At 37.9% G+C, this 21,735-nt stretch overlaps 2 protein-coding genes across 2 annotated transcripts; both read right to left on the bottom strand.

The window, feature by feature from the left end:
* Positions 1–12,617: 12,617 nt before the first annotated feature.
* Positions 12,618–15,572, bottom strand: LOC122645439. Its single transcript, XM_043838740.1, has 3 exons — positions 14,548–15,572; positions 14,070–14,360; positions 12,618–13,321 (listed from the first exon to the last, which is right to left on the bottom strand). The coding sequence occupies exons 1-3, from the start codon at positions 15,557–15,559 to the stop codon at positions 12,684–12,686; spliced, it is 1,941 nt and encodes a 646-aa protein (XP_043694675.1). The 5' UTR covers positions 15,560–15,572; the 3' UTR covers positions 12,618–12,683.
* A 62-nt stretch (positions 15,573–15,634) lies between these two features.
* Positions 15,635–16,282, bottom strand: LOC122645438. The gene is made up of 2 exons (XM_043838739.1): positions 16,198–16,282; positions 15,635–16,009 (listed from the first exon to the last, which is right to left on the bottom strand). Exons 1-2 carry the CDS (start codon positions 16,264–16,266, stop codon positions 15,722–15,724), a joined length of 357 nt encoding a protein of 118 aa, XP_043694674.1. The 5' UTR covers positions 16,267–16,282; the 3' UTR covers positions 15,635–15,721.
* Between the last annotated feature and the right edge of the window lie 5,453 nt (positions 16,283–21,735).

The raw sequence follows: 21,735 nt of genomic DNA, 5'->3' as shown, positions 1-21,735 counted from the left end.
TTGGGCTCTTATTATTCTGTCAAAGAGAAACATGAAGATTGATGGCTTGTTGGGAGCAGGGCTTTTAGCCATATACTTGTTATCTATTTCTTTGAGAGTTATCCAATCCATTGGATCTACCTAGTTTCATCATTTTGTACAGTTAACCATACGATATGTGAAATCAATGGATCAATTGTAGTTAATAGCCTAGGATTGTGAACAATGTGATGATTGACAATGAGTTCTACTTCTGGTTTCTCTGTCTTCAAATCAGTTTTTTTTTCCCCTGCAGAAAGATGGGTTTGACTGCTCTATTACCTTTGCTTGATTGATGCTCATCCAGGGCTGGGCTGTAGTATTTTATTTTCTTGTTCAGCAGGTAGCCTTTTCTAAGAGGTAAATTAAAAAATAGTTTAAGAAAATATTTAGCTGTTAAATATAGTGTAAGTTACAATAAGAATTGCAAAGAGCCGCTGTACATGGTGCTGAATGATTGTGGGCCATACCATTCTTGAAGAATCTATATCTTCTTACTTTTTCTTTTCTTTTTCCTTTTGTTCCCTTTAGCTCTATAACCATGGTGCTGAATGATAACTTGTCTCAGTCGTATGTTTTATTATATATTGATATATCTAGTCATTTCAATGATTCTTTTTGAGTCCATGAGTTCTTATTGAGTAAATAGGAGGGCTTTAGATGTTGGTGTGAGAAAACTCCACTGTCCATACTTCAATTATGGAAATCTTGCTTGTTAACTTTCTCATGCAAAGATTCATTTCATTGCAACTCTCTTGATTTATTTATGTTTTAGAGCTTTGGTCATTGCATTCCTTATGTAGAGATTCATGCTACTTTAATTTTTTTGTTATATTTCTGTTTTGCTTTCATACATCCCTTCCTTTGTTAGTCAGACTTGATGTTGGTAATGGATCAGTAGAGCTTTGTATAAAGCATGTGTATGTCATCTTCTTTTTAATATTGTTTGTTATCTATATTCAGATTTTATGGCTACTGCATCAAAATCAAAAGGAAAAGCAAAAGTAGGGTCTATCTCTTGGTCCAACAATGAGACTGCCATACTAGTTAGGTTCATGGTAGAGAATGTAAGGTCTGGCAACAAGAGTGTGGCAACCTTTAATAGAAATGGATGGGATGACATTCATACTCGGTTAGAAGCCACGCTTGATAGGATTTTTGATAGGGAACAGATAAGGAACAAGTTCAACAAGCTGAGGATAGAGTACGAAAGTTTTAAATCATTGCTTCAAATGACGGGCTTTGGATGGAACTCAGTTACCAACACAGTTACCGTTGATGATGACAACATTTGGGATAAAGCTATAGCGGTAAATACTATATACTACTATTTTTTCTTGGTTGAATATAGACTATTATATTTGTATCGTATAATTCTAATATTTTATTTTATATCGTATATAGGTCAATCCTGCATGGAAAAAGTTTAGGCATCAAGGCTTGTCACATTGGCATGATCTCCAAATTATATTTGAAGATTCTTATGCCCGTGGAGATGGTGGAGTAGATCACACGCAAGACTGGATGACTACTGGACTTGAAGATCTAGAGGTTGAGGAGAAAATTACTACACCACTCCACAACACTCCAACAAATGTAGATACTTTGAAAGACGGTGAGGTTGAGGAAAGGATCCATACTTCAACCCATAACCAAGATAGGACTCCAACAGTGAAACGAAGGCGCAGTGTCAGCAACAATCTCTCAGATGCTTTGGGATATGTGGGAAAGTTGTGTCAAATGAAGATAGAAAAGGCAGCTGCAAGTACTGAAGCCATTTCTGCAATTTCAGGCTTTGGCACATCAGCTTCCATCGATACTAGTATATTGGCATGCACACGTGTCCTTGACGAAATTCCTAATATAGGCAATGACATGTATCTGAAGGCCTCAAAGCAAATTAGGGAGTCAGCTGCGTGGAGGGAATCATTCATTGGTTGTAGGCCCGATAGGAGGATGTGGCTGTTGGAGGAGTTAAAATAGTGTGGTGTTTTGATTGAACTTAAAACAATTATATTTATTTTGAATTTGTGGTTGTTATGATGCTAGAACTTATATGTTATTTGAGTCTGTTTGGTTTAATTTGGGTGGTATGTTGTTAGAACTTGTGCTTTATTTCTATGAATTTCTGTTTGGAACAATTTGTTGCTACAATATGTAAGTTTGTGATATTATATTATGTTTATGGTAGAATCTGTTATTTAAAGTTTTTTATATTGTTATGCTGTTGTAGCAGCTATAGAACAAATACACCAATTCAGTTATGATTCATCAAGTGATGATGATGATTTGATTATCATATCCACAATTTTAATTGCGGCACAATCTTTATACACTAGAGAACCTTATAGGGATGGTAGATATCCAGGATCCATAAAGGTCCATGAGGTTCTGACTGGTCATGCAAATCGCTGCTATGAAGAGTACTACATGGAAAGACATGTGTTTCAGAATCTATGTACACTGATGGTACACCGAAAGTGATTGAAAGACACTCAATATTTAAGGGTGGATGAACAAGTAATTATGTTTATGCTGATAGTGGGTAAGGGTTTATCTAATCGAAAAATTCAAGAGAATTTTCAACATTCTGGGGAGACCATTATCCGTACATTCAAGAGAGTGTTAAGAGCGATGGAAAAATTGGCAAAAGAAAGGATCAGACCACCAGATGTCAAAAAAATTGAGCATGATATGCGTGCAAAACCTAAGTACTATCCTTTCTTTAAGGTAATATGCAATAATACAAAAATTGCAAATCAATTATTTATATTATAGTATTCAAGTATGATAAGTTTTGGTGATTCTTCTCATTGTTTTTAGGATTGTATTGGAGCAATTGATGGTAGTCATATTAGTGCCATAGTCCCAAAGGAAGACGCTACTCGTTATAGAAATCGCAAGGGCATTATCACACAAAACGTGATGTGTATATGTGATTTTGATATGCGATTCACGTACGTTTATGCGGGTTGGGAAGGCAACATTAATGATTGTCGTATATTTGAACAAACAAGGAGGGATCCCGCGTTAGAGTTCCCACACCCGCCTGAAGGTAAAACCCATTGAATCGTACTGATAAAATAAATCAGTTCGTATGAAATATTTCAATTGCTAACTTGGGTTTTTCTTTACAATGGTTTGTATGTAGAAAAATATTATGTTATGGACTCTGGGTATGCAAATCAACTTGGATACCTAATTCCATTCCGTGGTGAGAAGTACCATATTTCCAACTACCAGGGAGCTGAGAGAACCCCAAAGACTGCTAAAGAGTAGTTCAACTACAGACATTCCTCACTTAGGAATGTAATTGAGCGTACATATGGGGTTTTGAAAAATATATTCAAAATATTAAGAAATATGTCAGCTTATGCAGTCAAACTCCAAACCTACATTGTGATTGCATGTTGTGGAATGCATAATTATATCCGTGATGAACACATGACGGATGCTGAATTTACTGCCTTAAGTGAGGACGACACAGTAGTCATAGATCCATTAAATTCTGACCCCGAGCCGTATGAAGGATCTATGCCTACTCTCAGTCAGAGAGACAGTGCAAGAATCATGAATAATGTGCGGATACACATTGCACGTCATTTGGTCAGAAGTTGTAGGATGACAGAAATCGGACTTACATGAGTTTCTTTATGTGTTTGTGATCAAACTATGAAACTGTTTATATAACTTATGTTGAATTTGGTATGACAAACTTATAGACGTTGATGGGTTATATGCAGAATATTTTATTTTGAATCTGTTGTTATGATGTTTAATATAACTGTCCTATTAACTGACAATTTGCATCAAGTCATTGCAATTTAAGAACATTCATATTCAATGTGCAGATGTCTACTAATGTGAATTTATATTTTGTCGTAAAATACGAAAAATGTGAAAGAGAATGCATGATATGGACATCTAGTTCTGAAAATAATAAAGGAAGAGATTATTTTCGATGTCCCATAGGATGTTCATTTTTTCTCTGGGTGAATCAATTGAAATGGTGTCCATGTGCACAAGGACAATGTAAAGTTAGGACAGCGAAAACAAAAAAAAATTGTGGTCGCTCATTTTGGTGTTGTCCAAATTCAACTGGGGTACGATCACCATGCAACCATTTTATTTCGTTTATTTTACATTATTTATCATTAATTTACATAATTATATATAATACTCATAACATATATGAATTTACAGAATGATAATCGAGGCTGTGGGTATTTCAAATGGATAGAAGAAGATACGACTTCATCATCTAGTCAACAAACTAATGTCTCAAGGGTTTATCCCTTAGGGTCAATAGCTGTATGGGTTACGTCTTCATCGAAATTTCTGAAAGGTTATTGCAAGAGTGCAATTACATCGACAGAAAATCAAGCCAAGACGTTCAAAGACATCCTTGAAGGTCTTACTAAGCTAAACCTGAAGAAAGAAGAAGATTAATACAAGTTTTAAGTGTTAAAGTTGTAATAATTGTTTTAATTAACTATAACATACTATATTTTAATTTATGGTAAGGTTGGTTATGGATTTTATATTTAAAATTATTTTAATATGTTTTTATAAGATATTTTTAATTTAAGTTTGTTATGTAAGATACATTTTATTTTATTTCCTTCTATGGATGACATTATTGTAATTAATATCAAACACCGTTCATAACAGGTTTTACCAAACACGATTTCTGTTCTGAACGGCGTTCTTGAAACCGTTACCAAATAGTCATTTTTTATCTCAGAACGCCGTTCTAACCGATACAGCTGTTGACCCTGAAGGACAAACCCTTGAGACATTAGTTTGTTGACTAGATGATGAGGTCATATCTTCTTCTATCCATTTGAAATACCCACAGCCACGATTATCATTCTGTAAATTCATATATGTTATGAGTATCATATATAATTATGTAAATTAATGGTAAATAATGTAAAATAAACAAAATAAAATGGTTGCATGGTGATCATACCCCAGTTGAATTTGGACAGCACCAAAATGAGCGATCACAATTTTTTTCTGTTTTCGCTGTCCTAACTTTACATTGTCCTTGTGCACATGGACACCATTTCAATTGATTCACTCAAAGAAAAAATGAACATCCTATAGGACATCGAAAATAATCTCTTCCTCTATTATTTTTAGAACTAGATGTCCATATCATGCATTCTCTTCCACATTTCGCGTATTTTGCGACAGAATGTAAATTCACATTAGTAGACATCTGGATATTGAATATGAATGTTCTTAAATTGCAATGACTTGATGCAAATTGTCAGATAATAGGACAGTTATATTTAACATCATAACAACAGATTCAAAATAAAATATTCTGCATATAACCCATCAACGTCTAAAAGTTTGTCATACCAAATTCAATATAAGTTACATAAACAGTTCCATAGTTTGGTCACAAACACATAAAGAAACTCATGTAAATTCGGTTTCTGTCATCCTACAACTTTTGGCCAAATGACGTGCAATGTGTATCCGCACATTACTCATGATTCTTGCACTGTCTCTCTGACTGAGAGTAGGCATAGATCCTTCATACGGCTCGGGGTCAAGATTTAATCGATCTATGACTACTATGTCATCCTCACTTAAGGCAGTAAATTCAGCGTCTGCCCTTTGTTCATCACGGATATAATTATGCAATCCACAACATGCAATCACAATGTAGGTCTGGAGTTTGACTGCATAAGCTGGCATATTTCTTAATATTTTGAATCTATTTTTCAAAACCCCAAATGTACACTCAATTACATTCTTAAGTGAGGAATGTGTGTAGTTGAACAACTCTTTAGTGGTCTTTGGGATTCTCCCAGCTCCCTGGTAGTCGAAAATATGGTACTTCTCACCACGGAATGAAGTTAGGTATCCAAGTTGATTTGCATACCCAGAGTCCACAACATAATATTTTCCTACATATAAACCATTGTAAAGAAAAACCCAAGTTAGCAATTGAAATATTTCATACGAACTGATTTATTTTATCAGTACGATTCAATGGGTTTTACCTTTAGGCGGGTGTGGGAACTCTAACGCGAGATCCCTCCTTTCTTGTTCAAATATACGACAATCATTAGCGCTGTCTTCCCAATCCGCATAAACATTCGTGAATCGCATATCAAAATCACATATACACATCACGTTCTTTGTGATAATGCCCTTGCGGTTTTTATAACGAGTAGCGTTTTCCTTTGGGACTATGGCACTAATATGACTACCATCAATTGCTCCAATACAATCCTAAAAACAATGAGAAGAATCACCAAAACTTGTCATACTTGAATACTATAAATATAAATAATTGATTTATAATTTTTGTATTTATTGCATATTACCTTAAAAAAATGATAGCACTTAGGTTTTGCACGCATATCCTGCTCAATTTTTTTGACATCTGGTGGTCTGATCCTTTCTTTTGCCAATTTTCCCATAGCTCTTAACACTCTCTTGAATGTACGGCTAATGGTCTCCCTAGAATATTGAAAATCCTCTTGAATTTTTCTATTAGAAAAACCCTTACCCACTATCAGCATAAACATGGCTACTTGTTCATCCACCATTAAATACCAAGTGTCTTTCAACCAGTTTTAGTGTATCATCAGTGTACATAGATTTTGAAACACGTCTTTCCATACATTACTCTTCATAGCAGCGATTTGCATGACCAATCAAAACCTCATGGACCTTTATGGATCCTGGATGTTTACCATCCCTACAGGGTTCTCTAGTGTATAAAGATTGTGCCGTAATTAAAATTGTGGATATGATAATCAAATCATCCTCATCACTTGATGAATCATAACTGAATTGGTATATTTGTTCCATAACTACTACAACTGCACAACAGTATAAAAAACTTTAAATAACAGCTTCTACCATAAACATAATATAATATCACAAACTTATATATTGTAGTAACAAATTGTTCCAAACAGAAATCATAGAAATAATTGTTTCAAGTTCTAACAACATGCCACCCAAATTAAACCAAACAGACTCAAATAACATCTAAGTTCTAGCATCATAACAGCCACAAATTCAAATAAACATAATTGTTTCAAGTTCAATCAAAATACCACACTATTCTAACTCTTCCAACAGCCACATCCTCCTATCGGGCCTTTAACCAATGAATGACTCCCTCCACGCAGTTGACTCCCTAATTTGCTTTGAGGCCTTCAGATACATGTCCTTGCCTATATCAGGAATTTCGTCAAGGACATGTGTGCATGCCAATATACTAGTGTCGATGGAAGCTGATGTGCCAAAGCCTGAAACTGCAGAAATAGCTTCAGTACTTGCAGTTGCCTTTTCTATCTTCATTTGACACAACTTTCCCACATATCCTAAAGCACCTGAGAGACTGTTGCTGACACTGCGCCTTCGTTTTGCTGTTGGAGTCCTATCTTGGTTATGGGTTGAAGTATGGATCCTTTCCTCAACCTCATCGTCTCTCAAAGTATCTACATTTGTTGGAGTGTTGTGGAGTGGTGAAGTAATTTCTTCCTCAATTTCTAGATCTTCAAGTCCAGTTGTCACCCAGTCTTGCGTGTGATCTACTCCACCATCCCCACGGGCATAAGAATCTCCAAATATAATTTGGAGATCATGCCAATGTGACAAACCTTGATGCCTAAATTTTTTCTATGCAGGATTGACCTATATATGATATAAAATAAAATATTAAAATTATACGATACAAATATAATAGTCTATATTCAACCAAGGAAAAATAGTAGTATATAGTATTTACCGCTATAGTTCTATCCCAAATGCTATCATCATCAAAGGTAACTGTGTTGGTAACTGAGTTCCATCCAAAGCCCGTCATTTGCAGCAATGATTTAAAACTTTCGTACTCTATCCTCAGCTTGTTGAACTTGTTCCTTATCTGTTCCCTATCAAAAGTCCTACCAAGCGTGGCTTCTAACCGAGTATGAATGTCATCCCACCCATTCTTATTAAAGGTTGTCCTACACTTATTGCCAGACCTTACATTCTCTACCATGAACCTAACTAGTATGGCAGTCTCATTGTTGGACCAAGAGACAGGCCCTACTTTTGCTTTTCCTTTTAATTTTGATGCAGTAGCCATAAAATCTGAATATAGGTAACAAACAATATTAAAAAGAAGATGACATACACATGCTATGCACAAGGCTCTACTGATCCATTACCAACCTCAAGGTTGACTAACAAAGGAAGGGATGTATGAAAGCAAAACAGAAATATAACAAAAAAATTAAAGTAGCATGAATCTCTACATGAGGAATGCAATGACCAAAGGTCTAAAACAGAAATAATCAAGAGAGTTGCAATGAAGTGAATCTTTGCATGAGAAAGTTAACAAGCAAGATTTCCATAATTGAAGTATGGACAGTGGAGTTTTCTCACACCAACACCTAAATCCCTCCTATTTACTCAATAAGAACTCATGGACTCAAAAAAAATCATTGAAATGACTAGATAAATCAATACATAATAAAACATACGATTAAGACAAGTTATCATTTAGCACCATGGTTATAGAGCTAAAGGGAACAAAAGGAAAAAGAAAAGAAAAAGTAAGAAGATATAGATTCTTCAAGAATGGTATGGACCACAATCATTCAGCACCATGTACAGCGGCTCTTTACAATTCTTACTGTAACTTACACTATATTTAACAGCTAAATATTTCCTTAAACTATTTTTTTAATTTACCTCTACAGCCCTGGATGAGCAAGAAAATAAGATACAACAGCCCTGGATGAGCATCAATCAAGCAAAGGTAATAGAGTAGCCAAACCCATCTTTCTACAGGGGGAAAAAAAACTGATTTGAAGACAGAGAAACCAGAAGTAGATCTCATTGTCAATCATCACATTGTTCTCAATCCTAGGCTATCAACTACAATTGATCCATTGATTTCACATATCGTATGGTTAACTGTACAAAATGATGAAACTAGGTAGATCCAATGGATTGGATAACTCTCAAAGAAATAGATAACAAGTATATTGCTAAAAGCCCTGCTCCCAACAAGCCATCAATCTTCATGTTTCTCTTTGGCAGAATAATAAGAGCCCAAACTAACCCAGCAACCAACAGGGCTATTGTCTCCAAGAGCAATGGATCTCTAGGTATGAAAACAATAGATGGATATGTACACAGAACGGAAATGGAGAAGAAATACATATCAAAAATAAAATAAAAATGTGGAGAAGAAGTTCGGTAACCAGATCTGTTGACAAAGATGAATATCTCACAACAATCGGCCAGTAGAAAATCTCCATAAAATAAAAATATGGAGAAGAACTTCTGATAAACTTTACAAATTTCAAGAAAAAATGGGCCAGCAATCACAGAGAAAAAAGAAGAACAGAGACCTAATTACAGAGAGAGGGAGCGAGAGAGAGAGAGTCACCTTCGTTGTTGTGATTTTCAGTTGCAGAGAAGGTCGTGCTAGAGAGGTCCACTGTAGAAGAAGCCTTCAAATGCGTGGGATGTTACTCCAAATCCTGAGACAAAGGAGAAACCAGCAAAGTTAGATATCCATCCCAACAAATGACCGAGAGAGAGAGAGAACAAGACAGGGAGAGAACGGGACAAGGAGAGTGTGAAAGGTAGAGAGAGCAGAGAGAGGAAGCAAGAGAGATAGGGATAGAGAGTGAGAGAGAGACAGGAGATCACCCTTTTGCTGGTTCGCCTCCTCCTCTTTCTTCCTTTCCCCAGATTTGGGTTTTCTGCGTTTTTGGTTGTCTTCGAGGGTTGCTCACGATTTTGATCGTCAATCGCGAACCTTTCGTTCTTTGTTCTTTGCAGACCGTCTCCAAGACGGTCTGTAAAGAACGTTCTTTACCTCAAAGATTCTTCTGGTTCGTTCTTAAAGAATAAAAATATGAATCGTCAAGCCAAACGCAATTTCACCTTTTTTTGTTCTTAAAGAACAAAAACCTGTTCTGAACGCTGTTCAGCCATTTACCAAACGCACTCTGCGTTTGGCAACGTTCTTGTTCTGAGAACGCTGTTCTTTTGCAAGATCATCTTTTCTTGTTTTGTCTGAAAGTGGATTCTTTGCCTCCAAGTGATTGTTTGGTAAACCTGTTCCATAACAGGTTCCAGAACAGAAAAAGAAAATCAATGGTGTTACAGAGCTCTAGTATCATTGAAATTACCAAAACATTACAAAAGCCAAGAAGATACTTACATCTTTCGACAATAAGTGCTTCGCAGATTAGGGAGGAAAAGGAGAAATTTTGACTCATCAAACCAACATCAGAAAATGTGTGAAAACAATTTCGGCTATATTGTCCAAATTAGGGCTTCTTCTCCTATTTCAAATGGGTGAAACCAATTTTGGACAAACAGTATGTATTACGGCTTCTTCCCAAGTTTCACGCGGTTTTTTGGGAACGAAAATATAGAGAAGCATGGGAGAAGAAGAAGAAGAACATGATGATGAATGAAGTAACCTCCGAATCCGTTTGCACAAAATAGAAGTTTCCAGGCCAGTTTTAGCAAAAAAGAATGGGATTGCAGACCACTTTCAATACAACTGAGATGGAGATTTACGAGGGCTTCACCTATCGTTGGATGTCAACGATCCAATCATCGACGACGGAAACAGTATTGGTTAATGTAGATTTGGCGGTCGTTAGAGGGTCAATCCTCCTCAACATCTTTGATGTGGATGGTTGTGCTTGTTGTCTTTGTTTGCTAGATTCGACGGGTGGGGTAGCTAAACATGGGATCCAACTCGAGGCTGGTTGGGACTCGTGTTGAACTTGAAATTCCGAATTTGAGTTTTGTTCGCAGATAACTGCTCAAAGCTATCTTCACATGTACCAAATTGAATTCTCCTGCTTATATAGGACAATGGCTCCAACCAAACATTCCTCTAGGCATGACATTAGTAAAATCAATAGATGGCAAGTTGAAAGGAGACCCAAATCTGAATTCCACACCAATGGCGCCAGGATTGGACTCAATGGTGGGTCGTACACCTTGTATTGATCAGATTGGACTTCATCTCGAGGGAACAGTGTATGGTTGATTGGTGCATTGGTCTCCTAGGTTTTGGTCACTACTTACTAGGGTTGTCAAACGGTCGATTTGGTCTATTAGTTTCAATCAGTTTTTTTTTCCCTAATTTTTTTGCATATACTAAACCATATCGAAACCAGACCAATAAAGCTATTGGCTTACCTTATTTTGATTGTCCCTGTGCATGCTTACATGGCCGTGTTTTAAAAACTTCCCCCTTTATTTATCATTATGTTATTCTCAAGAGGGGTTGTACTGCGCAATTTTCAAGTACACATGAGAAATGACTGGTGCCCAGCCATGTCATCCTCTCTCTTTCTCCTTTGAAAAATATTTTATTGCTCTCTTGTGTCCAGCCATGCTATTAACTTACTAAAAGTTGGTGGCATGCCCAATCCTCCTTGGCAGCTGTAATGATGGGATCACGGAACCTGATTCATCATTTGTGATTGAATGCTTCCATCATTCGCGAAGTGTCTTGAAGCTAAGTTTATGTCTGCGATTGAATGAGCAAGATCGCTCCATGTAACATGTCTTGGAGCATCAATCTCTCTCCCTCCAATGTACATCAATTCCAATTTCCAACCATACCATTTTGTAATTACATGTATACTGGAGAGTTCCAAGAGAGGAAACAAGGAGAGGAGCCTAAGTCCCACAGTGGGACCCACACCGCCTCATCTCCTCTTTGTTTTCTATAACTGGGCCTCTCTAGTCAATGAAAAGGATCCTTGCACCTTCTGTAAGATTTTCATAAGGTGGGTTGACATAATCCCACTTTTATTTTAATAAAATCGATTTAGTTGTGTTGATAGGAGCTACCTTAATGGTATGAGTCCAATTACTATGTGTGGACCTAAAGTATTGTTTCCTTAATGGGAAGGAAACCTCAGTTTCTATGCAGGATTAGTCCCTACCCTCACCACTATAAATAGTTGCCACTGACCCATCAAGTGACTAACTTAACAAAACTTAAAGTGAAGTGGAAGAGGGTAGACCAGACCGACTTTTGTGTGTTACAAGGATCATAAAGAAAATATTCGGTTTCGGCTTCCATAACCATGGGTTCAGGTATGTCGTTCATACCTCCATAATTATGCTTATATGCTCATTAATCTCCATGAATGTTCCGCATAAATTATTCTATCACCTTCAAGTCTGGGTTTGATTGAATCTTAAAAGTGATTCCTCCCCCCCCCCCTCCCCCTCTCGCTCTCTCTCTCTCGTTAAAAGAGATGATATGGGTGAATATGATTTGATCATGTTGGAATTAAGTTTGGGCAATATTTTTCTTTTACTTTTTTGAAAGAAAAAACTGGTTGGGTGTCTGCGGCATTCAAGTGAATAATCCAAAAATTAGAACAGTTTATTAACTGTACAAAGTATTTGAATTTTGACAAGAAATTTTTTTTTTTCCCCCTATCTTCAACTATATCTATACAAGGTTTTAACTAAAGAAACCCTATTAGTTAGACAATAAATAAGAAGACAAAACTTCATGTATGAGTGAAAACAAAGAAGAAAGCACCCTAAGATAGAGTACTTCAGTTAGACAATAAATAAGAAGACAAAACTTCATGTATGAGTGAAAACAAAGAAGAAAGCACCCTAAGATAGAGTACTTCAGGTCACCTCAAGCTCAAGATAAGTTCATCCAGAAGATCATCCCATATCCACTCCTCAAGTTCAAGTCCAACACACTCACTTTCAAACTGGAGGTTCATCCACCCATCAGCCTTAGCAAGATCACGAGCCACAATGTAATCCAATGATTGACCAATCTCGGGTTGATAACTTAGAAACCAACTAATACTGGTCCATACCTCCTTAAGAACATGGCACCCCACGGGCATTGGGCGGATGTTCAAGTTGATGGACAAGGGTCTTGGCCAGTACATGAATGATCTCTCATAGATATCTATTAAGGTATCACCAATTACATCGAACAAAAGCCGGTGATCAAAACTGCTGCCAGTTTCCTGTCCAGAACAGTCTACTTCTTCAAACAATGAAGGGTCAACTGGCTGGTCTGGTAAATGCCTTGTACCGAGGTTCCCATTCCCACTGAAGCCTGATAGCTTGAGCACTTCCCTCACATAATTGAAGTTGGATTCATCCTTTTTATCCACCTGGACATGGGGAAGGCCACTATCAAAATGCTTGCTCAGACTTTTCACATTCTCAATCTCCATCGTGCTCCTATTCGCATATGGAGAATCCAGCTCATTGAAATCAATAGGCCTGGGTTTCAACCCGTAATCTGCTTCTGTTTTAAATGGAATAGCCACAATTAGCATCAATATTCATTTCAGAAAACATAATCTAATTAAATCAAAAATACTGCCACCAAAATGTTTTCTTTCAAAATATCTGTGCACACGAAAGTTTTTTATAAAAACAGTTTGCAGTCTCAAGAACTTAAATTTCATCAAACCATTATATTTCTACCTATCAGTTCTGTCGATATTTATTCCACAGATAGTGATATTAGTTGTTGAAAGCCAACAGCTCAGTCTTGTGCAAGGCCATTGAGATCAGTACTGATATTCACATGTTTTAGTTATCAAATAGAAGTAGTTTGACCTTTGTTTTCCCCTTACAAAACAAAATAGTTAATAGACAAATTGACAAATATCATGTCAGGTACACCGTACACTATCTTACTAAGTCTTCATAACAAGGTTGTGTTTTCCATTTCAAAGGAGCCATTACCAGAGAAGATAATTCTCCCCTGTAGATGAAGGATAACGGTAGGATATATATTTTAAAAAAAAAAGTCCATATTTTTAGAAGGGCCTATACTATGTCAAGGGGGAAATGATTTGTGCACGGGAGATTCTGTGCATCGATTCGTCAAATAGGGGGAAGGGGTGTTGTGGTCATTTAATGCCGACCGTGCATAAAACTTTTGCCTTATGTTAATAAACACTTTAAAAAAATTAGGATTATGATTAGAGTGTGTGAAGTAATGCTTTAGTGTCTGGGGAAGAAAATAATTGGCATAAGGAAGTTACCTTCTGTGATGATAAATTCTGAAGTGTCAGAGTCTAGAACAGAGTTTGGACTTAGTAGTGCCTGTTTAATACAAACATCTGGCGCAGGCTCAACTTCCTGTAGATAGTGAGAAATAGATATATTCTCCAGCATTGTCTGGTTGTCCAAATCATCAATTGATTTATCCTCATCTGCATTGAGTATCAGTTCCACCTGATCCTCCTGAATTAGACTACTTTCACTCACTTCCACCAAGATTTCTTGACTTGCATTTTCTGCAGAAGCCTCTGACTCGCTGTCATTTTCTGTACCTATAGGAAGAACAGCAAGCTTTTGACTGGACTTTTCCTGAATTAGACTGATACTCAATGCAGAAGCCTCTGACTCGCTGTCATTTTCTGTACCTACAGGAAGAACAGCAAGCTTTTCTCTGTGACCTTTCCTGAATTAGACTGATACTCAATGCAGAAGCCTCTGACTCGTTGTCATTTTCTGTACCTACAGAAAGAACAGCAAGCTTTTGACTGGACCTTTCCATATTAGCAGGGTTGTCCATATGAGTGCCACTTGGCATCCCCAAACAAGAAGTATCATGAGACACCTCACTTTGCAGAGAACAAAAAGACTTGAGTTCGGGTAGAGATAGAATCCTGCCCAAGGCTTTCGGGGCAGGTCCACCAGGGGATCCCGCATCTTCATTTGTCAGCTTTAATCTGCAAGATAGATGTTGCTTAGCTTCTTTGCTGAAAGTAGAGTCGAACAATCGAGAGTATCTATCCAGTGATTCTCTAAGAGAGGCTGTTCTTCTCAGGGGACGGAGTCCACCCTTGCCAAGAGCACAAATAGGGCTGTCCTTATAATCACTGTCTGTTGTGAGCTCCTTCCAGTGATCAGACATCCCCTTCTTCCCAGTCTTGGAATGCTTACGGCCATAAGGGATTCTATGAAAGATGACATCCATGGATATCCGGTGACGTTCCTTTCCACTACCTCTGATTGCATGTTTTATCCTCCGCTTAATACTTTTTAAACGATTTGTAGCCACTTGGTTCTTCAATTCATGGGATGAGCCCAGAGAATAACCTGAGACATTACCAGGTTCAGCAGTTCCCATCCTTTCTTTCTCATTACCATCAGTCATCAATGGGAAAGGCTGTGTGACTGTGTCATCTGAAGAATCAGTTGTGGCCAACTTTGCAGACGAACTCCTAGCTTGCAACTGCCCCTCTGGTTTTGTAAAAGAACTAATTTCCCTCAGCTTGTGTTTGAGTTTGCTTGACCTAACATTATTTCTACATGACAAGTAAGCTACAGGGAACGAATCTGACTTGGTCAATTCCCTCTTAGCACTGGATATTTGGACGTTCTGGAACTGATATGCCAGAGAAGAGTCTGGATCTTGCAGAATTTTTAAAAATAATTCCTTGTTTGCCTGAAATATCTCCTGAACATCCGAAAATTCTTTTGACAGGGGGAATAAAGCTTCTCTTATGAGATCCTTAGCATCCATGTACTTCCTTGGAATGCCCGTCCAACTTATCCTGAAAATGTGAATGATTCTCAATTAGCCGCATCTTCAATTCATCAATTTGAATACTCCCGAAAATGTTTACACCATTCATTGTTCCAGACACCTCACAATGTTTACTGCAGAAATCTGTCTCAGGAGGCGTTAGCATGTCTGGGACCAGCTTGCTTGCACAACCGAACTAGCATTATATTGGTTAGGATCAATTCTTGGACTCTTGCCATTTACTCTCATATCTTCAAAGCAACCATCATTTGAAGGTTCCAAATGATGGATGGAATCAGTACGCATTAGCTGTAGTTGTGCAGGGAATGCTGAAGTCTGGCATTCGTGATCATCTTCTTTTGACATTTCTTCAGCAATTAGTGTTTTGATGTGGGCTTTGCTGGATTTCTTGTTGGTTGGGCTCGTCCCAGTCATTTTTTCTTCTATCTGAAAAATGTAAAATTCAGATTCCCTGTCGTCGTATGGAAAGGAAAGATCTTGATGAGTAAGACGGTCAAAAAACAATGGAAGGAGGAATCGTCAGTTGTTTCATTAAAAGGTTGAGCCATACATACCATATTCGCCTTAAATAAAGACTCGAAGAATGTTTACAAAGATCATTGTATGTTACTTACAAGCAATTTGTTCACTTCAGCATCCATGGATTCTTCTTCGGCAATGGTATTGGGGATATCCTGATCCATTTTTGAATATTTAGGGGCTGGGTAAAGAAAAGGAAAATGGCAAAAGAGTTAAAAAGAATTATAAGGCACGTATGCAATAGGAATCATGTGGTGTTACATTGCTAGACATTCCCGTGTCTGCACTACAAGTATACTTGTTCTTCTCAGCATGGGGATTGTGAACTAAACAATTCAGCAGAAATGTCGCATGGGCAACTTTAAATGGACTAAAATTCTGTGTCTGATATGTGTCATATTCAGACACCCCAAATATCCTGGTGTGATACAACTAAATCCCCAACCCTGCCTCTTTTTCCTGATAATTGCATTACATATATTAACATCTAAAATACACCATGATTCCTTCTCCGATAGCAAGTTACCGGGTGACAACAACCGTTTACCATTTTTTTTAAGCCTGTTTATAGGTATCTGAGACATTTCACAGTAAAAAAATACAGAACAATTCACAGGTGATCCCATTGTTAACAACATCTACCTTTTGGTTAGCTATGTTTTTGTATGAGACCCTGAATCTTTGTTTTCAATTTCAGCTATACCAATTCAGGCTCCTCAGAGTTCCAAAGTTCTAGGGTTTAACGTTAATACAACTATACAAGCTCGCAATGCAGAAACAGAAGAATATTCACATGTACGCAATGTTAGAAAGACAAGGTGAAGTTTAAAAATCATTTAGTGTTACAAAGACCACACCCTACTAAAGAAATATGGACAATATTGAAAATTCTGGATTGTTAATCCAGCTATTACCTTCAACTGTCAGATACCATTTACTTGAGAAGTGGAAAAAATTTGAAGTTTTAGAAAACAATAAACTGTCAGGTCTGAGTATGCGGAAGCAGAACCTAAAAAGAAAATTAGATGGCACTAAGAAATAATAATAATATTCTTGAGGCCTATAAATCTTTGGAATAATTTGGTTTTGATGTAGAAGAATCACTCTGAATGACAAGATTATTTGACACAGGAAATATATGGCATTGTACAACAACTGTGAAATTGTCTTCTCAAAATCCAAGAGCTAGTGACTGCTTTGGTTTCATAAGAAATTGAAAAAGACAAATCAGAAAAGGAACTTGTGAGTGGTAAAAATAGACAGATTTTTAAGTTTATCCAAAATTATTCAAAATGAAAATGTGTGCTGTATGTCAGTGACCAAGAAATGGAAAGGAATGGATCCTCATAATTAAATGCCTAACTGAGAATGAAGAAGAATACATTTCACTCAAATGGGCCGCTTGGCAAAGCTAGTCTATAAGAAATTGAGAGCTGTCAGTGGACGGGAAGATCATATACTTGACATGTGGTGTGGGAGCAATACAGAAAATGAAAATAAGACATCCCTTTGTATTCTCTGAGACAGAAACAGAATTTGCTTATGTATTAAGATTGAAATTGGCATCTTGGTTCTTTCTTTTCCAAGCCCACAAAACTTCCAGTGCGGTTTGATGCTTCATTCTCTTTTGTTTGTTAACAGATAAGGAAACTGAACTGGAAAAGAGGTTGGGTGGGTGGGTGGGGGGGGTGTAAATTAAAAAACATGCTGAGTGAGTTGATAAAAAGTTGGAGCTGGTGAAGGCAATCTACACTATACATGAACCTACGAAATTGAACATGAATGATCCATAATGTGTAAGAAGCTAGGTGAGTTCAGATAGATTTCTTACCCCCAGGATGTCTTCCACATCCATGCCTCTTGTATGGTAGCATCTTTTTGACATTATACCATTGATGGAAGTCAAGGATATTAAAAACACCTGACATGCAGCCCCGATTGTGGTCCTCGAATGAGAGGCTGGAGGATTTGCAATGCAATTGCTTTCCCATATTAATCGACACAGCAGGAACAAATAATGCTACTAAATTGTCAAACCTGATCAACAAATTTAATCAGAAATATGGTAGTCCTCTATGAAATATGAATTGCCCACTGGCATTTACATATACATGCATATTCAACACACATAAACTACCAGTAGCATCATGAGTGCATGAGGTTTTAATATTTATTTTAGCAAGTGTATGTTCAGGATTTCCTTTTTTAAGGATGCAATTTATTAGAAAGGAAAGGAGGAAGGGGCCAAATCCCAAATACCCCATCAAATACAAAAGCAGTAAGGTCTAGGCCTAACTCCACAAACAAGAAAAAAAAAAAAAAAAATACACGCAGAGCAGCGAAGTAAAAAAGCCCCCATACTACATTCTAAAAACTCTTCACAAACTCAAGAACAGAGCTGGAATCAAACCCAAAAGCTTCAGGAATCGCTAATTATACATATTAATAGACCTCAAATTGATATGAAATGTCATAATCACAGGTAAAAGTTTAGGGGGTAAGTTGTAGACGCGGTTAAGAAAATATCCAAAACCGATGTTGTTTGAAATTTTTCATTATTTTAACTCGTAGAAGGTGCGGGGTTGGGATGGATGATTGTATGAATGAACCAATAATAATAAAAAAGTAAAGGAAAATTTACACATACCACCCCTGAGGTTTGACGAAAGGATATTGTTATCCCCAATTTTGGAAAATTCTATGTACCCATGAGGTTTGCAAACGGTAACAAATAAACCCATTCCATCAGTTCATGATTAGCACTGATAAAAATTAAACTTGAATTGACGAAATTGCCCTTATAAGAAGAACCCAAAAAAAAAAAAAAAAAACCTGCAACCCAATCTTCCCCATAATCGATTGGGGAAGATGAGTTGCAACTATCCATTTCCCTACAGTGTAGATGTATCATCGATACCTGTAAACAAACAAAATGGGCATAAATCAATCCTTGCCTCTGCTATAGCCGCTGCAGTAGAATCCGTGACCTCAGTACCAATAGACAGGTCAAGCTCGACCAAAGACGAGATTGCCCGCTTTGTACCAATTTCTGATGACCCGATGCCTGTAGATGACAGGGGCACCCTCCTGCTGCCATTTTTGAACCTCCTCCTTGATCAACAATTGGGTTGTGGGATCATCAGAATCGTCCAACACTTGGATAATCAGATTCGACCTCGGCCAATCTAAGTTGCAGACGGCATCATTTAGAATAGAACCAATCGAAAATACCACGGACCCTCAACGACGTCAACAATACGCGTTGCAGTTGCAAGTTGGGAGCCCCAAAATGCCTAACCCTTGATAAAAGCATAGATTCGCCTCTTCACTCTAGGATTCTCATTCTCGATCTCGCTCCCAATGTCTGAATCCGTCCTTCCTGAAGCCAACCGGCGCCTTACAGCGGCAGCGATACCGAACATTGCGGAAGCGATTGAGGTGAGACAACCAGCAGCTCTATGAGCTCTGAGGAGAAGAACCAGAGTGAGCTGTTTGGCATTCTTCCCTCTAACCTTGTCACTCCCGCCTCCGTCAAGGAGGAAGTCTTCTTCTAAAGGACCCTCTAACTCAACCATCGACCAATTAGGGTTCTCCATCTTCACGACCACCGGCGTTCCACGGTGGTTCTTTTTCACCCAGAAAACTAACGACGGTGCCATTTTTTGTTTTTTTCTTTCTACCCTTTTCCCTTTGTAATGTGATGCCAGAGACCCAACTCACTCACAATATCGACCTCTCAAAGATCCCCTTGTTCCAGGGACTGATTAGCTCCGGAAGATGTCGAAACCCACATGACAATTTACCTTCAAAAGAGAGAAGCAAAAAAAAAACAAGAAATGCAGAGTGCAGAGAGTAAGGGGGAGAGAGAGAGAGAGAGATAGAGAGGGTATGCAACAAGAGACACATGGCTAGGGAAAGAGAGATGTTGAAACAAGCGTCTCCAGTTGATGGAGGCATCGGATGTTAAAACTTTATAAAGGGTCCCAGTCCCAGAAGACTTGGTGGATGAGTCCAAAACTCTTTTATTCAGTTCCAGCGTGCACAACGGAGAAAGAGTGAGAGAAAGAGAAAAGAAGTACACAAGAGAGAGAGAGAGAAGAGAACAGCTCAACACGTCTTTGAGATTTTCCAACCCCATACCTGCAACTCATTTTCCTCAATCGATTTTGGGGAAGATGAGTTCCAGTTTTGTTTTTTTGTTTTTTTGGTTCTTCTTAGAAGGGTAATTTTATCAATTCAAGTTTAATTTTTAATAGTGTTAATCATGAACTGACGGAATGGGTTTATTTGTTATCGTTTACAAACCTAGAATTTTTTCAAAATTGGGGTTGAAAATATCTTTTCGTCAAACCTCAGGGTGGTATATGCAAATTTCCCAAAAATAAAAAAGAATAAGTGAATACATAAAAGAAGAAATGTAAAGAGGAAGTAATCATACCGTCCGCTATGTAGGGAAGCGGACACCAAAACGAAGAAGAGAAGACGAATGAAAGGAACAGCAACGAGGATTCCTGCAGGGAGCCTTGTGGCCATTGGGACAACTCCAGTGCAGTTTGAGAGAAGAAAGGAGGATGGGATTAGGAGAGGGAGACAAGAGAGGGGGTGCCGGGGGAAGGGAGGTGGAGAAGTACTAAGATTCCAATGATAACTTCTTACAATTCTATCCAAAAATGAAGATTATAATTTACTATAATTGTTATGACGACAGGGTGGATGGAATTAGGTAGACCGTATTGTTGTCTGCCCAAATAATTTCAATGACGATAGACGAACGAAGAAGAAGAAGAAGATTGATGAGATGAGTCAAGATGGAAAGGGAAGGGAGGTTTGACGAACCTTGGAGGAATGGGAATAATGGAATTTGCTCGGGTAAAGTGTAAACAAGTCAACCCCCTAGGTGGGTTTCTCAGATGGTTGAGCTGTACTTCGGGTTCTCCTCCACACACACGGAGAGACGCAGAACAACCCAGAATTAAAAAGGGGGAAGAAATGCCAATGCGATATAACCTCATCAATCTCGTCCTCTCCTTTCCCATTATCTCTATTTACCCGCCAACTGTTCTCGCTCCTTCCTTCCTTTGCGCCTTTTCTTTGGGAATTTTTAATTTTTGGAATTCCTCTGTATCGTCTCCATCGGTCCGTTGACGCTTGTCCGTCCGGGTCAGGACTGGAGACTTTGTGATTGTGGGGTCAATCGATCGCGTCAAAATTAAACCTTCCTCCTCCATCTTCCTCCAAAGCTTCATAAGATTTTGTGAATTGTTACGCCAAGAACTTCTCATCTCTCACTTGACAAGGAGACAGAATGCTTTTAAAACGTTTCCTTATTTTTTTTTGGGTATTCTTCGATAGATTTTAGATGAATTCGGAAAATAGCAACAACTGAAATTAATTTTCTTGATTTCTTGATTTTGAATTTTTGAGATTAGCATTGGCGTTTGGTAATACTATAGTGTGTAGTGGGGCAAACAGCTCTTGGCCTCTTGGGTTGAGATACCTTGGCTTGGAGGGTGGGTTAGGATTGAGAATTTTCAGCCTTGAGTTAGAATTAGGCAAATTGAGGATTGAGACCTCGGGCTAAGTCCAGCTTGGCCCAATCTATCCCTGTCTTGGCCTATACCAGCACACTCATG

This window comes from Telopea speciosissima, chromosome 11, assembly GCF_018873765.1.
Source record: "Telopea speciosissima isolate NSW1024214 ecotype Mountain lineage chromosome 11, Tspe_v1, whole genome shotgun sequence".
NCBI classification, from domain to species: domain Eukaryota; kingdom Viridiplantae; phylum Streptophyta; class Magnoliopsida; order Proteales; family Proteaceae; genus Telopea; species Telopea speciosissima.
The sequence above is the reverse complement of the archived record's forward strand: the minus strand, read 5'-3'. Positions and strand labels throughout refer to the sequence as shown.

Coding starts and splice junctions, on each gene's coding strand:
- LOC122645439 (XM_043838740.1), bottom strand. CDS start 15,559: ATGGATGCTAAGGATCTCATAAGAGAAGCTTTATTCCCCCTGTCAAAA. Junction 14,361..14,547: donor GCTTGCTGTTCTTTCTGTAG/GTACAGAAAATG, acceptor TTCTTCCTATAG/GTACAGAAAATGACAGCGAG. Junction 13,322..14,069: donor AGAATTTATCATCACAGAAG/GTAACTTCCTTA, acceptor CATTTAAAACAG/AAGCAGATTACGGGTTGAAA.
- LOC122645438 (XM_043838739.1), bottom strand. CDS start 16,266: ATGGATCAGGATATCCCCAATACCATTGCCGAAGAAGAATCCATGGAT. Junction 16,010..16,197: donor CTGAAGTGAACAAATTGCTT/GTAAGTAACATA, acceptor TACATTTTTCAG/ATAGAAGAAAAAATGACTGG.